This window comes from Panthera uncia (assembly GCF_023721935.1).
Source record: "Panthera uncia isolate 11264 chromosome A3 unlocalized genomic scaffold, Puncia_PCG_1.0 HiC_scaffold_11, whole genome shotgun sequence".
NCBI classification, from domain to species: domain Eukaryota; kingdom Metazoa; phylum Chordata; class Mammalia; order Carnivora; family Felidae; genus Panthera; species Panthera uncia.
In genome coordinates this window covers 14,807,568-14,821,525 of record NW_026057578.1, presented here as the reverse complement: position 1 = coordinate 14,821,525, position 13,958 = coordinate 14,807,568, and the positions used below count along the sequence as shown (strand labels likewise).

General features: G+C 45.9%; 1 protein-coding gene across 2 annotated transcripts in view; it reads left to right on the top strand.

Moving 5' to 3' along the window:
- DNTTIP1 (deoxynucleotidyltransferase terminal interacting protein 1) overlaps positions 1 to 13,958 on the top strand; it is a 26,985-nt gene extending 13,027 nt beyond the window's left edge. For both annotated transcript variants that reach the window (XM_049650672.1, XM_049650673.1), the window contains exons 5-13: positions 4,085 to 4,153; positions 4,415 to 4,471; positions 4,723 to 4,781; positions 5,648 to 5,693; positions 7,925 to 7,983; positions 8,086 to 8,146; positions 11,622 to 11,693; positions 13,430 to 13,485; positions 13,598 to 13,958. In XM_049650672.1, coding sequence (XP_049506629.1) covers positions 4,085 to 4,153; positions 4,415 to 4,471; positions 4,723 to 4,781; positions 5,648 to 5,693; positions 7,925 to 7,983; positions 8,086 to 8,146; positions 11,622 to 11,693; positions 13,430 to 13,485; positions 13,598 to 13,736 — 618 coding nt within the window. In that variant the 3' untranslated portion in view covers positions 13,737 to 13,958. The remainder of the gene's footprint in view (positions 1 to 4,084; positions 4,154 to 4,414; positions 4,472 to 4,722; positions 4,782 to 5,647; positions 5,694 to 7,924; positions 7,984 to 8,085; positions 8,147 to 11,621; positions 11,694 to 13,429; positions 13,486 to 13,597) is intronic.

Genomic DNA, 13,958 nt, shown 5'->3' with positions numbered 1-13,958 from the left:
TTACCATCTCAGTCATGTTCCCTAATCTCCTTAGCTATCCCTTTATGGCGATTTCTTAGGGAGAAATGGCTGAGCTTAGCTATAGCCCCTTGCCTTGCATTTTTTGTGTCCTTCATTTTATTTTGCACAGCAGTTGTTTTTATTTGTTCATTCTATTTATGCAAGTAATATACATCCATTAACAATTTGGCATAGTAGTTAAGAAGGCAGGCTTTTTCTTGATTTACACCATCCAGATATGAGTGCTGGCTGGACTCGCTGTGTGACTTTAGGCAAGTTACCTCACCTCACTGAATCTCCATTTTCTCATCTGCAAAGTGAGTAGAGAGGTGCTACCTCATAGGATTGTTGTGAGGTTTAAATGTGGTGGTACTCTGAAAACATTTATTCAGCAACAAAGACTCAGTAAATGTTACCTGCTGCTGGTTTATGTTAAAATTAGACAGAATAAATTATGAGGAAGAAAATTAAAATTCCTCCTGATCTCCCTACCAGCAGTAACTCATATTAACGTTTTGGTGCATTTTCTTCTTCTCCCTATGTATGTTTTCACCTATGTGTGTTCACTCATGGGGGCACGGGGAATGCAGTGAGGAACAAAAACAGACCACCCACCCTTGAGCCCACGGTCTCCTTCAGCTGCCACCCTGTTCCCTCTTAGAGCTAGACTTTGGGAAGGGAGGCTGTCACTGGCTCCACTTTGCACCTGCTGTTCATTCTTCCACTCACTTTGTTTCGGTGCCATTCCTCACCACTTCACCAAAACCCCTCCCATATCAGGGTCCCCAGTAACCTCCATGTTGTCAGATCCTCTGGACCCGAAGTGTCCTCAGTTTACTTCTTGGTAGCGTTTGTGCCAGGGGGTCATTTCATGTTTCTTCGAACACTCCTCTCCAGTGCCTTGACTTTGCGTCCGCTCCTCCTCGGCTTCCTGGACCAGCTCACCTTCTCTACCTGCCCTCTTAACCATTGGTGCGTTCGTGAATTCAGTCCTCAGACCCCTTCTCTTCTGCGGCTCACTCTCATTCTAGGTGATTCCCTCCAGTCCTGTGGCTTTGAAGCAGTTTAACTGCTGATGATTCTCAAATGTGTATCTGAGCCCGGAGCTGCCTCCCCCCTTGCCTTCTTCCGGTCCACTCTCACGGCAGCCAGACCTTTCTCTTTAAAGATGAACCAGATTGCGTTGCTCTCCTCTTTAAAGCCCAGTGACTTCCCACCGCAGGCAGAGTAAAACCCTGATGCCTTAACGTGATCCACAGAGCCCTCCCTACCTGCACTAGCTCCATTAACTTCATCTCATCCCACCACTCCCTCGCTGGCTATCTTCTAGCTGTACTGGAGTCCTTTCTGCTTCTCCAGTACACCAAGCTCACCACCTTGGCACCTGCTGTTCTCACTGCCCAGCATGTTCTATCCTTAACTCTTTATATAAGTGCCTCCTTTTCTTCAGCTTTGGCTCAAATATTGCCTCATCAGAGAGGCCTTTCCTGGCCCCTCCATCTAAAGTAGCACCCCATCTCACTCCTTTCCTCACCTCCAGTTAATCTCTGTCACCTTACTTGTTTATTTCTACCATTTATTTCAATATGAAATTATTAATAGTTCGTGCACCTACTTCCTGTCTCCCTTTCCACCCCCACCTCTGCTAAAAGCTTGAGCTTTGCAAGAGTTGAGGCCTGATCTTGTCCGCTGCAGTATTCCCAGCCTGAGACTATGACTCGTAATATGTGTACACAAAGTGTTGAGTGATTGCGTGAGTGAGTGAGTGAGTGAGTGAGTGAGTGAATGAATGAATGAATGAATGAGGAAACAAAGGAACAAATGGCAAATGAACAGGCAGGGTTCCTGCTCTCATAAAACTGACAGCCTGGTTAGGGCAGACAGGTATGAATTAAATTACCACAAAATATGCACATAATTTCACATGGAGACTTATGCACCCTACACTGCAGCGTTTGGAGGAGGTCATGAGTTCAGACTTAGCAGATTTGGGGACCTCAGCGCATAGACATCAGACAGACTGTTGTATAAATCTGTAGCTCAAAGGAGAAGCCACAGCTGAAGAGAAAAAATCATAGTGTGTCAACTCTATTGTGTGTCAACTCTACTCAAAAAATTTTTTTTAAATTATGGTGTCGTCACTTTATAGATGTTAAGTGGAGCTGTGAACATGATGAGAGTAGTTAGAATACCAAATGGAAGAAGATAGAATGAACCAGATTGCGGAAGATGAACCAGCAGAAAAGGCTGAGAGACAGTGGCCACACAAGTAGGAGGAAAACCAGGGAAGTGTGGCCACAGGAGCCTGTAGGAAAGAGTTTCCAGAAGAGGGGAGTGCCCAGGCCTGTCAAATGCCACTCACATGAACACGGGTGTTCACATGACTATAGGGCTCCTCACTCACCCCTCTGTCCTCTGCCCATTATTTGCCAGGCCATCTTTTTCTTCACACGGGCCAAGTCTGTTCCCACCTTGGTGCTCTTGCACTCCTCCCTGCTGCTGACATGCTTCCCCTCAGCTTTTCTTCTAACTGCTGCTTCCTCTTCCTCCTCCCCCTCTCCCTCTTCCTCCTCCTCCTGCCCAGCCCAGAAGGCTGCCTTCGCCGAACAGCCTCCCCTCTGCTAATTGTCTGTCACATCTGCCTGGACTTTTTTTCTCCAGAGCATTTATCATGATCTGAAATTACCTTGTTTGTATGTTTGTTGATTTCCTTATTTCCAGATTGCCCACAGAGTGTGAGCTCCACAAGAGCAGGGACTTTGCAGGTGCTATTTACTACTATGTCCCCAGCACGTCTATACTTGGTGCCAAATATTTATTAAATGAAAAGCAGTGGCTTATGAAGTAATATGTATTGTATTAATGCATTTAGTTAGGAAAAATATATAGTATATATTTACAAGGAAAAGAGTAATGAGGAATTTACATTGAAATATTAACAGTAGCCTGTGCATATGGGAAATTTCAAGTTTGATTTTTTTTTTTTTTACATAGTTTTCTAATTTTTCATCAATGATCATTAATTACAGTTGACCCTTGAACAGGCAGGGATGAGAGGCGCCAATTTCCTGTGGTAGAAAATGCACATATAAACTTGTTTTTAGAAGTAATCTCAGGGCACCTGAGTGGCTCAGTCGGTTAAATATCCGACTTCGGCTCAGGTCATGATCTCACAGCTTGTGAGTTCGAGCCCCACCTGGACTTTCTGCTGTCAACGTGGGTCCAGCTTCAGATCTTCTGTGTTCCCCTCTCTCTGCCCCTCCCCCACTCATATTCTCTGTCCCTCTCTCTCTTTGCAGAAATAGATAAAACATTTTTTTAAAAATTCTTTAAGGGGCGCCTGGGTGGCGCAGTCGGCTAGGCGTCCGACTTCAGCCAGGTCACGATCTCGCGGTCCGTGAGTTCGAGCCCCGCGTCGGGCTCTGGGCTGATGGCTCAGAGCCTGGAGCCTGTTTCCGATTCTGTGTCTCCCTCTCTCTCTGCCCCTCCCCCTTTCATGCTCTGTCTCTCTCTGTCCCAAAAATAAAAAAAAATAAAAAAAAAACGTTGAAAAAACTTTAAAAAAAAAAAAAATTTTTTTTAAGTAATCTCTGCACCCAACATGAGCTCGAACTCACTACCCTGAGATCAAGAGTCCCACACTCTACCAACTGAGCCAGTCAGATGCCCCCACATATTATAAACTTTGACTCCAAAAACTTAACTACTAACACCTTTATTGACTGAAACCTTACCAATAACATCAGCAGTTGATGAACACATTTTGTATGTTGTATGTTTTATATACTGTATTCTTAACAATAAAATAAGCTAAAGAAAAGGAAATGTTATTGAGAAAATTATAAGGAAAATACATTTACAGTACTGTACTGTTTTTATTGGGAAAAATCTGTGTGTAAGTAGACCTACACAATTCGAAGGGTCAACCGTACTTAAGTATTTTAAAAAATAGGTCTCTGTTTATATGTATATCTTGGGGTGCCTTTGTACTGATCATGAAAAATTTTCAACCCAGTTTGGAGTTTTAACCTAGCTGTTATCCACCAAAATAATAGCTGTTAACACCTTGGTCTTTTCCCTTCAGGCTAAACTACTGTTTTCAGATGGAGAAAAAGTAATACCCAGATTGACCCATGAACTTCCAGGGATAAAGGTCAGACTCACTGTGTCTGGGGTGTTGCATGGGGAGACCAATGAGGCTGGGATGCAGGTGAACTCTGTGGGCCCAGGGAGGTTCCACGTGTTACCTGTTTGTAGGACCAGGTCCAAATAGCATCATTGGGAGAGCTTCTGAAGCCTGGTCCAGGGAGGGGCTGGAGGGTGTAGTCCCAGGCTCTGGCTTCTGCAGCCCCTGGGGACCTGCAGCTCCCAGGCTCTGGCCTCTCACTGACTCCTCCCTTCCATTTTCCTCCAGCGTGGCCGACAGACAGAAGAAGAATGTGCCCATCGAGGAAGCCCCATTCCCAAAAAGGTAAGCCATCTCCCCATTTTCTGGCTGGGAAAAGGCCCTACAAGTCCAGAAGAAGGTAGAGGGCCTCCTCCGTGCACCGTGGAGCCTATCTAGCATAAGAGGCAGGGCCCCTGGAGACTGTTACTCTCCCTGTTCACTCTCATTTGGTCTCTTTGGAAAACCATCTCCCACCAAGTGACCCTGGACCTGCCAGTGGCACGGGGTAGGGCTTCCCACAGGGTCAGGCCTCTGACAGCTGTTCTTTACGGCAGAGGAAGGGACGGCCTCCTGGACACATGCTGTCAAATGACCGGGCGGCTGCCGGCATGGTGTGAGTAGGGGCCAGCGGTGTGGTGAGAACGGGGAGGGAGTGGGCCTGGAGGGGGACAGGCCAGAGTTCTGCCTGCCAAAATCAGACCCAGCATTTGAGTCACCAGGGAGGAGGGTTAGTCTGGTTTGAGGGCTGGGGAAAGAAGGCAGCAAAGGGGGGACACTGTTTTATCCTGCTTTTGCCCCAGAACTGTTCAGCCCAGCTTGATTAAATACCAGAGCTGTTTTTATTGTTAGTATATATTAAATGCTCATAAGGTGCCACAACTGGTCTAAACACCTTATGTACTTTACCTTTTCATCCTTACAGCCACCCTGTAGTGAAGGTATAGTTACTTTTGCAAGCAAGGAGACAGACTCAGAGAATTTCTGTCCAGGGTCCCACAGCTAATAATGAACAAAATTGCGCTACAGTTTTTGAAGCAGCAGAATCTTTCTTTCAAACAAAACTTTACGTGGAAGCCTGATAGAGCCGCACGGGTGGGGTTGGGAAAAACAGGGACAGCTTGAAACCACTGGTCTAGGAGATGGAGCAGTAAAGTCATCGTACCGTAGCGTGGTCTCCCGAAGCAGCCCCGCTGCTCACAAACAGGAGAGGGAGGGCAGTTGCTGCTGTTCTCTCCTTTTCGCAGATGAGAAAACTGCAGCTCAGAGAGGTTCCCGGACTTGTCCGCGTGGCTAGGTAATATCAGAGCCAGTCCTAGAATGGCTTTTTGCCTTCGTACCTCCTCCTGTGGGTTACCAGGAGGAAAGACAGCCAGGGCCAAAGTGAGAGTATGTGAGGAACTCCCACCACCGCCAGCAGGCTCTGCTCCAGTCCTGGGCCTCACCTCGGAGAAGTCACCTTTCTTCTTTCCTTCTAATCAGATGGAAACCAAAATCCTGTGAACCAATTCGCCGAGAAGGCCCCAAGGTATGATTATGTGAGCATGGCAGTGACCACGATGCCAGGGAGACTCAGTCAAGGCTCTGGGCCCACCATGAGGGAAGGGGCGAGTGTGTGAGGTATTTGTGAATGCCATTCCAGAGCCATCCCCCTATTCCCCGACCCCTGCCCTGCATCCACGCCCCCGCTGGCCTCCCAGAAGGGTCTTAAATAGGGATTGGAGCTAGGGATACTTAACATGTGACAGGCACTGTACTAAATCTTTTGTACGGATTATGTGATTGCATTTAATCTTTTTTTTTTTCAAGTTTTTATTTAAATTCTAGTTAGTTAACATATAGTGTAATACTGGTTTCAGGAGTATCATTTAATCTTTATAACAATCTTATGAGATAGATTCTGTTATGCTTCTGTAGTTGAGCTTCCTTTCCTGTGAACGACCTTGTGGGAAGTAACTATTTTACCTAGTTATCTTATACACTTAATACCCTCGAACGTATGTGAAGGCTTAGAGACATGCTCAGAGTCGCATACCTGCTGAGTGGTCAACCCAAGTCTCAAAGCCAAGGTTCATTGCCACCAGAGGCTATGCTCTTAACCATTAGCCTCTGTTGCCTCCAGAACGGTTGTTTGCAAGCTCTTTTAGCAATAGAATCCTTTCTTCAAATAAAATCATGTGTGGAAGCCCAGTAAGGTACCTGAAAACTCCTCTGTCCTGGTTGAGGCTGTGTCCAGTAGAAATGTTTCACCTCCCATTGCTTCTCGGCCTTTTGGCTAAGATCAAGTGTAGAAATGTTTCACCTCCGGGGCGCCTGGGTGGCCCAGTCAGTTTAGCATCCAACTTCGGCTCAGGTCATGATCTTGTAGTTTATGGGTTCGAGCTCCATGTCAGGCTCTAAGCTGACAGCTGGAGCCCGCTTTGGATTCTGTGTCTCCCTCTCTCTCTGCCCCTCTCGTGCTCTGTCTCTCTCTCAAAAATAAATAAACATTAAAAAGAAAGAAAGAGGAAAGAAAGAAAAGAAAAGAAAGGTTCCACCTCCTGTATTACTGGCCTTCTCTGCTCTCACACTGGTGACCATGCCTTTCGTCTTAAACTCTGCTCCCTTGATTGAAATGCTCCTGCATTTGCCTGATCTTTCTGTTCCTCCCCAGACATCCCTTCTCTCTCTCGTGAGTTCTTCAGCAATGACCCATATACATGGGCGTTCCTCAGAATTCTCTCCCTGGCCCAGTCCTGCCCCCGAAGTTTCTGGGAATGATGTACTCAGGGCTCAGTATGTCCTGAAATTGCCATACCCCCTTGTTTGTCCCATACCTCTCTTTCTGGTGTAAAATTTATATACCCTGCCTGCTAGAACGCCCTGCCTGGAATTTCCATAGCATTTCAAATATCCCACATTGCAGTCAGAATCTTTCTTCACAGACCTTCTTTGACATTCTCTACTTGAGTCATCTTTCCCTCTCCCCCTCCTTCCCATCTACATCCCCTCAAGTCCTGGACAATTGTACCTCCCAAATATATCACCATTCCTCTTCCCTTCTCGTCATCCATACTGCCATCTGAGCTCAGACCCTCATCTTTCAGAAGTACGTTAGGACAGCACCCTCTAAACTGCTCCCTGCCTACAGTCTTGCCACTTCCAATCCATTAGCCACATTGTGGGCAAGTGAGCTGTTTTTAAAGCAAATCTGACTCTCCCTATTTAGAGGCCTCAGTAACTCCCCGTGGCCTACAGAATAAAGTACAGACCCACAAAAAGAAGCATACCAGGGCCTCAAGCCCTCTCTGCCTCTCTCTCCAGTCTCATCAGTTGCCACTTGCTAATCTGTGCTCCCTCTCCTTTAGGTGTAACAGAATTGCTCATGGTTTCTCTAGCACGCCAAGCCCACTGTCCCCTCCTGCATTCATCCTGGTCCCTTTCTTCCTCTCCTCCGCCCTTTCAGAATTAACTTGGGAATTACCTCTGCAAGGGAGCCTTCCTGTTGCTCTCCCCCTTGCCATCCCTCATGCCCAGCCCTCATCTGTACCCCTGCCTGTCTCATGGTGGTGTAATTACTACACATACGTCTGTGGTCCCCGGAGAGCAGACTGTATCTTACTCGTCTCTTTATCCCCAATATTTAGTCTAGCATATCGTCAGTACTCGGTTACTTGAATCAGCTGTTTGGTATAGTGAACAAGGATAATGGTAGGAAGAGTATTTCCATCCTGTCCACCAGGTACACCTCACCCTCACCCGCCTCTATCTTTTGCATAGTGGGACCCAGCCCGGCTGAATGAATCTACCACCTTCGTGTTGGGATCTCGAGCCAACAAGTAAGTCCAAGAGCTTTGGCGCGGAGGGAGGGGGGCAACTCCGGGGCCTGCTCCTAGGACTGCAGCTGCTGGAATCCTTACCACTCGTCTGTTCCTTTTCAGGGCCCTGGGGATGGGGGGCACCAGAGGGAGAATCTACATCAAGCACCCGCACCTCTTTAAGGTAGGTGAGTGCTAGGAGTTAGGCAGGCCTTTGCAGTGTGTGTAGGTGGTTGTTGGGAGCTCTGGATGGCACAGAGAAGTTTAGAACAAATACTGATCTGGGAGTCAGGACTTCTGGGTTCTAGTCACCCCTCTGCCCTTAACCTTTACCTTTTGTAATTTACTCAACAACTCTGTATCTCAATAATGACAGCAACTTTCTTTGTGTGCTTATTGTGTACCAGTTTCTTGTGCTGCACTTACATTATCTCATGGAACTATCCTTTAAGATAGGGATTGCTATATTGTTTTACAAAGGGAAAAAAACCAAAACACAAAAAACAACCCAGAGGTAAAGAATGGCTAAGTGACTTGCCCAAAGTTATTCAGCCAGTAAGTGGTGAGTCAGGATTCCGGGCCGGGCCTGTCTTTGGTAAAGTTTGAGCTCTTTACCACTACCTTATTCACTTGTCTATAAAATAAAGAGATCGAAGCAGGGCAGCAGTTCTAATCCTTTTCAAACAAAGGTACTTTGGTCTCTACTATTTAAGAAAATAATGGGGGAGGGGCACAAATTCCCTCACCCCCTTAAATGAATTTATGTTTTTTCAGTCACAAAAGCATCCAAATATATTACAAAGATAGTAGGGCGTGTGTGTTGAAGACAGGTGATGTTGCACCTGTGCATAAGGCTTGGTGCCCCTTGCCAGAACCACACGGCTCCTTTGGGGTCCCAGAATTACGGCTCTGTGTGCTACATTCTGTGCAAGTTCAAGTTCTCTGATGGGCAGACTTGCTTCTAGTCTTTCAGTCTTACGTCCTGGGCTCCTCAGCACCTGGACAGTATGCCTACTTGCTACCTCGTTTCCCTTTCTGTGCCTTCACTCCTGCTGTTGCGCTTGATGACCTTCCTCCCCCAGGCTTATCTCTGCCTGACTCTTCTGTAACCTCCACCTCTTCTAAAACCCTTCTAGCATTATCTCCCATGTCTGTGCTCTGGGACCTACTTGGAACTCCAGTAGCACAGTGGTTAAGAGTAGAGTTTCAGTCCAGGTTCCACCGCTTAGTAGCCAGGTGACCTTGAGCAAGTGGCTTCACATTTCCCAGTCTGTTTTGTCATCTACAAAAAGAAAATGATACAAACCAACCTTTTAGGATGAGCAGAATTAAGAGAGAGTGCAGTGAACTCCCGGAGCAATGCCTGGCACATAGCAAGTGCTCAGCAAATGTTCGTTGTAACCAGCAGACATTCTCGATTCTTAGATTCGCCATTTGCAATAAACTGCCGATCCACACTCATTACTGGTGGGTGTGATGTCTCACTGTAATCTTTCCAATCTAAGAAGTGGAGGGAAAATGTTTTTGTTGTTTTACTTTATATTCTGTTAGTGACAACGAGCATCATTTCGATGTGTCCCTTTGTATTTGTTCTGTAAACTGCTTATTGAATTTTTTGCCCATTCTTCTGTCCTTCTGACGCATTATTCAAATTTTTTTTTTCCTTTTTAACTTCTTTTTATTATAAATATATCACCCCATTCTTATTGTAAAAAGACTCAATATACAGAAGCTAATAGGGAACAAAACACAAAGTTTCCCTTCACCCTTGATTTGGAGTCTCCTCCCCTAGAGGCCACCACCACCAACATGGTAGCATCCTTCAGTTCCCGCCCTGTGCACACACATGGGTGTGTGTGTGTGTGTGTGTGTGTGTGTCCTTTAGTGATTTGACAATACATATGTCAGTAGCCATAATATGTATATAAGTACATAGTGTTGTCTCCCTCTCTCTCTGACCCTCCCCCATTCATGCTCTGTCTCTCTCTGTCTCAAAAATAAAGGTTAAAAAAATTTTTAAAAAAACAATAAGTACATAGTGTTCTCTGATTGTATTTTTTTACCCCAAAATTCATTCATTGAACAAATATTTATTGAGTGCTAAACGCTCTCAAGGTGCTAGATACATAGCAGTGAACAAAACAGACACAAAAAACTCCTTGCCTTCATAGAGCTAACATTCTTTTCTTTCTTTTTTAATTCTTGAGGGAGAGAGAGAGTGCACATGTGCACAAGCACATGTGCAGGAGAAGTGCAGGGAGAGAGGGAGAGAGAGAATTCCAAGCAGGAATTCTGTGCTGTGAGCACAGAACCCAACCTGGAGCTCGAACCCACGAACTGTGAGATCATGACCTGAGCCAAGATGTAGAGTCAGATGCTTAACTGACTGAGCCACCCAGGTGTCCCACAGAGCTAACATTCAGGACCAGCAGCTATGGCTTGGGGGCCAAATCCAACCTGTAGCCTATTTTTGTCCAACTCTGGTTTTTTTTTATTTTTAAAGAGTAATTTAAAAAAATAAAAAATGAAGGATACGTGACAAAAATGTATGTGGCCAGCAAAGTTTAAAATACTTACTAGCTGGCCCCTTTAAAAAAAAAAAAAGAAAGAAAAAGAAAAAGTATGCTGACCACTATGAATCTATGGATAATATCTGAGAGATTTGTCCATGTTATTAAATTAAGTCTCCTTCATTTTATTTCTAACAGCTGTGTAGAACTTATAGACTAGATATTCCATAACTTACTTCATTACTCCGCTATTAATGGATATTTACATTTTACATTTTTTCCCAGTAGTTCTGCTATTACACACAATGCTTTCCCAAATATGCCTGTGTACATGTGTGAGTGATTCTGCAGGATACATCCCTGGAAGTGAGATTGCTGGGTCAGAAAGTGCATACTTTTAAATTTTCTGATTAATATTTATGTTACTTGGGAAATGAAATAAGTATTTAAACTCAAAGAGTGGTAACGATGCAGATTTCTCTGCTTTGTCTCTATCTCAAATGTTGTGCCTGTCTTATAAAACCTACCTTTATTGAGCACTTACTGTGTCAGGTACTATCTTTCCTACTTTTTATGCACTGTATCATTTATCCTTACCGAGCACCCGATGAGGTAAGTATGAACACCATTTCATGGATGAAGAAACCGAGTCCCAAGGAAATTACTGCCCAGGCTGACACCATCTACTAAGGGGCAGGAACCAGAATTTAAACCTAATTCCAAAACCAGGTTCTTCACCGCAGTACTATTCTGCCTCCCCCAGAGCTTGACCTGTCCTGATTTTGTCTTAGAAAATAATGGTCACCATAACCATTCACATGTGTTATAAACTACCTCAGGTCATTTTTTAAAGAGGAGTTAAGCTCTAGAATAGTAGTCATCAGTCTGACCAGTTGCCAGAGTTCTGTGTTCTGAGAAAGGAAGGGGTAGGGATTAGAAGTGCTAAAGGTCTAGTATGGGGGTCCCGACCCCTGGCCTCCTGGGCTCAGCTTTACTTGACTGTGAAGAAGTTGGCGAGCCCTCTGACATCCACCAGGCTGAGACGAGGTCTTCTTAGTAAGAGCTACTCAGGGACCAAGAGATGGCTCTGGGACCAAATGAGAAAAGTTCCTCTCACTAGGCTAACGTCTGTGATTTCATCCCTCACAGTACGCAGCTGACCCCCAGGACAAGCACTGGCTGGCCGAGCAGCATCACATGCGGGCAACAGGAGGGAAGATGGTAAGCACTGTTCACACGTGCCATGTCAGAGACCCACCCAGCCCGGGGACCAAGGTTCCGGCCTACCTCCACGTGAGACTCAGTGAGACTCAAAGCCTGACGAATGTGGAAAGGGAGACTTGTCAGGGTGGAGACGGCCCATTCCTTCATGCTGAAGGTCGGACTTAATCCCTGGATTCCCTTCCCACACACCACTCCCTCAGCCTCCCACATCATCCCTTGTATTTAGATTGTATTCGCTGTGCCTACAAATGTCAAGCACCAGACACACTTAACGCTACTTTCCCCTCATGTGCCCATTGACAGATTGCACTCGTGGATCACAACACTCTTCTACCAGACACAGCTATAGAATCTTCCCAACACAGTGATCCAGGCAGCACCTCTTGTCAGTAGGAGTTAGCACATGCAGTAAAACTTGTTTGCCACACCTAGCAGCCCTTTCCAGAATCACCTCTGCTTAAAGAGTACTTAGCTTATATCAAGCAACAGTCTTGGAGAAAATCATCGCTGTGTGTGTTCTAAAAGTAGCAGGGTTTTGTTCATCACGTGCAGTGTCCCCCACCTGAGGCCTCAGTCGCACCACTGTGACTGCACCTGTTAGAACTCAGTGGCCTTGCAAACCAGTATGCCATCTCCTTTCTGGCAAGGAAAAACCATCTTCTTTTTAGTACTCTTCTTATTCCTACCCCCTGTTTAAGAAGATGTCAGGGAGCTTAGCACTGATACATAAAATGCAACATAACATAAATAAGAAATGGATGGGAAAAAGGAAAGACAGGATCTAAAGTTAAGCGATAAGCAAGACGAGCTTTATTTCTTTTTTAATTTTTATTTTTGAGAGAGAAAGCATGAGCAGGAGAGGGGCAGAGAGAGGGGGACGGAGGATCCAAAGCAGGCTCTGCACTGAGAAGTAAGCCTGATGCTGAGCTCGAGCTCACGAACCATGAGATCATGACCTGAGCCGGAGTCGGATGTTCAACCAACTGAGCCACCCAGGCGCTGCAAGACTAGCAGCTGACTTTTTTAAATTTTTTTTAATTGCTGACTTGATAAACCAGCACACTTCCATGGGTTTTCACAAATTTAGCTCTAGTTCCTTCTCAAGGACACCTCATCTGTTAGATAGTTCACAGTGCTCATAAGTTGAAAACAGATTCCTCAGGGGACACACAATCCTGACCATAAGAGCAGAAAGAACTGTCTCTCACAGAAGACTTTCTCATGTGACGGATGACATCCCCTGTATGGTGAGCTCATGAGAGGGCTCTCTCCCACTGCAGACCGTGGCATTGTGCCAAAGCTGTTCCGTAGGCCCCAGGACCACAGCAGTGTGTGCAGCTTCTCATGTTTTCCCTTTTGCCATGAAGTTCAAAACCAGATTATCTTCGTTCTTAGAGTTAACATATGGCTTCCTCCTCCTGATTTCCTGTTTCCATATGTGTTTTGCTAGCTCTCTTGCCATTTCATTTTAAGCTACCTCAGAGGCCTTTTTTAAGAGGAAAGGGCCATTAATAAGTCACCAGTCCCACTCCCTAACCCATAAAGTTTCTATATGTGTGAAACGTGGTCTCAGGGCGCTGTTCCCCAGTCTCTTCCCTACTCACTCTCCCCTCCTAAATTGTAGATCGTGCCCCTCTCCCTTCCAGCCCTGACAGTAAGCACATGTGTAATCAAGTGTTGTTGAATTGAATTGAATCAAAGGCAGTGACCACTCTCCTTTGCTCCCACCTCAGGCCTACCTCCTCATTGAGGAGGACATCCGGGACCTTGCTGCCAGTGATGACTACAGGTAAAACCAGTCATCTGTCCCCTGCCTCTCCCCCCCCCATCACAGTAGCCCCTTGGGGTGAGCCTGGGCCCATACCCTCCCTTGCTTCAACTCTCCTCAATGTCTGTTCCAGAGGATGCCTGGACCTGAAATTGGAGGAGCTGAAATCCTTTGTGCTACCCTCCTGGATGGTTGAGAAGATGCGAAAGTACATGGAGACACTACGGACAGAGCATGAGCATCGTGCTGTTGAAGCACCTCCTCAGACCTGAAGCCAGGTCCCCTGGCCACACTTGGCAGCCCTCCTCCCAAGGCCCTCCCCCACATGGCTGAGGCCACTGCCGGGACTGCTCCTGGATGGATCTCAGCGGCATTAAACTGTGCCTGGGCTAGTCTGTAGTGACTCATTACAGAGCACCCCCAGAATGGCACGTGGTTCTATATTTGTAAAGTTATCTGGTTAAGAAGCAATTAAACAGTTTGTAATAAACATA